This window comes from Alosa pseudoharengus, unplaced genomic scaffold (genome assembly GCF_046254945.1).
Source record: "Alosa pseudoharengus isolate Yale_2024_CS ecotype anadromous, Long Island Sound unplaced genomic scaffold, YU_APseudo_1.1 YU_APseudo_1.1_scf_20, whole genome shotgun sequence".
NCBI lineage: Eukaryota > Metazoa > Chordata > Actinopteri > Clupeiformes > Clupeidae > Alosa > Alosa pseudoharengus.
The window spans coordinates 13,037,376-13,039,875 of NW_027468664.1; the positions used below are offsets into that span (position 1 = coordinate 13,037,376).

The following is a 2,500-nucleotide window of genomic DNA, read 5'->3' on the forward strand; positions in this document are numbered from 1 at the left end:
AAAGAGAGAACGTTAAAGGGGGGATAAAGGCGGGAAATAGAGAGAGAGAGAGAGAGAGAGAAAACAGATAGAGTTAAAGAGAAGAGAAAGAGAGGGATAAACTGCCCCCCGCCCCAGCCCACATCTCCTCCTCACCTGCGTCGTGCCACCACTCGACCCCCCTCTGGTGGGCACATGATGTTGGGGGCAGAGTTCCGACAGGTGCGCGGGCTTCCGTTGGTGAAATGGATGGGACTGGCACGCACATAGGCTGGGAACTCCTGAGAGAGAGAGAGAGAGAGAGAGAGAGAGAGAGAGAGAAAGAGAGAGAGAGAGAGAGGGAGAGAGAGAGAAAGAGAGAGAGAGAGAGAGAAAGATACATTTACATTACATATACATTTAGCATTCATGTTTGCATCCTACACAAAGCAGGGGGTAGGTTTGGAGGAGGTAAATATTAAAATGTACATAATTATCAATGCAAATTATGCTTATTATCAATGCTAATCATCCTATTATAGCTGTCTACTGCATTAATGGTCTTTTATATCCTTGAAACTAGATATCACATAACAGCAGAACATGCATGCTATGCAATAAACTAATAGTCGAGAGGAAGATAACTTTATACTGTATTTGTAAGTGTATGTTGAATTCATATGCACTATGTTAATTATGTATAATCACTATGCTATTTCACTTGTTAAGACTATCAAAATGCATTAATGGGATGTGATAACCTTGAAACTATAGATCTATCATTGTCATAGATAAATGAATTGTAAATTGAAAAGCAATGTAACTATTTATAGGTTTGAGAGAGGTATTAGGCTTTGTTTACTTCCAGACACATTGTTTTAATAGGGAAGGAGGTTGAGTGTGTGTGTGTGTGTGTGTGTGTGTGTGTGTGTGTGTGTGTGTGTGTGTTAAACTGGATATGTTAATTGTACATTTCTAGGCATACAGCTCATTCATCATCATTGCTAACAACCTCATTATCGCATGCAAAACAGCTCATTCTTTAATAACTTTCAACTCATACACTGCTCTATCCATAACAGCGTATAAAACTGTTTTTATTATATTTAACAGATGATTGTTTTTATGTCATAACACCATTATGAGCTGTACGGAGTACAGATTAAAAGTTGTACCACTGAGTGCTTTCTAACTTGTCCCATTGGGGTAATCACTAAGATAAATATAGCAGGTAGTTGCGCTGATCCTGGATCAGATCTGGTATTTATCCATCCAGGGCTGTACCTGGGGATATTCCAAGTACATTAGTGGCAAACCTGGCTAAATTAACTCATAGTAAGTAGTTAATTAAATCTAAAGAAGAACAAACCCAATGGCTTAATTACACCTGCAACACAGAACCACAGGGATCTTCCTTCAGAAGGTTTATTCTTATGCTGAGGTAAGTTTGTTATCACTTGCTTAGAATTAGCCACACACATATTACCGCTACTACTCGGTAGAGTTAATCAAACCTGGCTTGTAATTAATCCACATGCTTGGAATACTCCCCCAGATGTAAGCCAGACCTCGGCCAGCTCTGGGCCAATGCTCTTCTATGTGGGTGCTGTTAAGCTCACCTGAATGCCCAGACTGGACTTCATAAGGTGGAACTGATCCACCAGCTTCTTGTGCAGTGGCCGCATGTCCTGGGGGACGAACTTCTCGTGCACGGCCAGGCCGAACTCCAGGATGTGGGCCTGGATACGGAGAGAGGGCCGACAGAAGGACAGTGGGAGAGGTTAAAAGGCTCTAGTCTCACCAGGTACAACAATAGCAACAACACTCAACTTAACCCTCCTGTTGCGTTCATTTCCTGTTTACTAGTTTTGTTCCCGGTCAAAAATGACTGCTGCATTATAACGTTAACTTATAAATCCATAGTAACACATATAGTATCATCTAATGTTGGGATAGATTGTAGCAACTTATGATCATACTTATCAATAGGTATGTGCATGGAGTCAATTTTACACACTGACCATTTTCTCACCCATTAATTTCTAATGGCTGGTCATTTTTGACCAGGAATACACATGGGTGTTCTAAAGTTAAATAAAACACTGAAATTGTTAAGAAAATTATCAAAATTTGTTTTGTGTTCAGATGCCCTGTGTTAACAAAGTCATGGAGCCTCATGATAGTCAGAATAAATTAACAATATTTTTGAGAGAAAAAAAATGTCCATCGGTCACATTGGACCACGAACACAACAGGAGGGTTAAAAAACTACTAATCTGCAACATTAACAATAACAATCAGCTATAAAACAGCATAAAGTAATAAAACGCAAACATTATTCAGTGATAAAAAGAGACTCGACCATGTTATTTCTCTTCCTGTGCTAAGGACTACTACTTCTAACACTTCTGACTACTTCTGTGCTGCCAATATATGAGATATTGTTGAAACCAATATAAGGCTTCCAATAACGAGCTTGGATATGATGGCCGTACCCTTGATGATGAAACTCAAAGGTCCATTCTAGATGTATTAATCATGA

General features: G+C 39.6%; 1 protein-coding gene across 1 annotated transcript in view; it reads right to left on the reverse strand.

Annotated features, from left to right (window-relative positions):
• dock4b (dedicator of cytokinesis 4b) overlaps positions 1-2,500 on the reverse strand; it is an 89,396-nt gene that overhangs the window by 16,137 nt on the left and 70,759 nt on the right. The window contains 2 exon segments of the mRNA XM_076296609.1: positions 136-260; positions 1,578-1,697. Coding sequence (XP_076152724.1) covers positions 136-260; positions 1,578-1,697 — 245 coding nt within the window.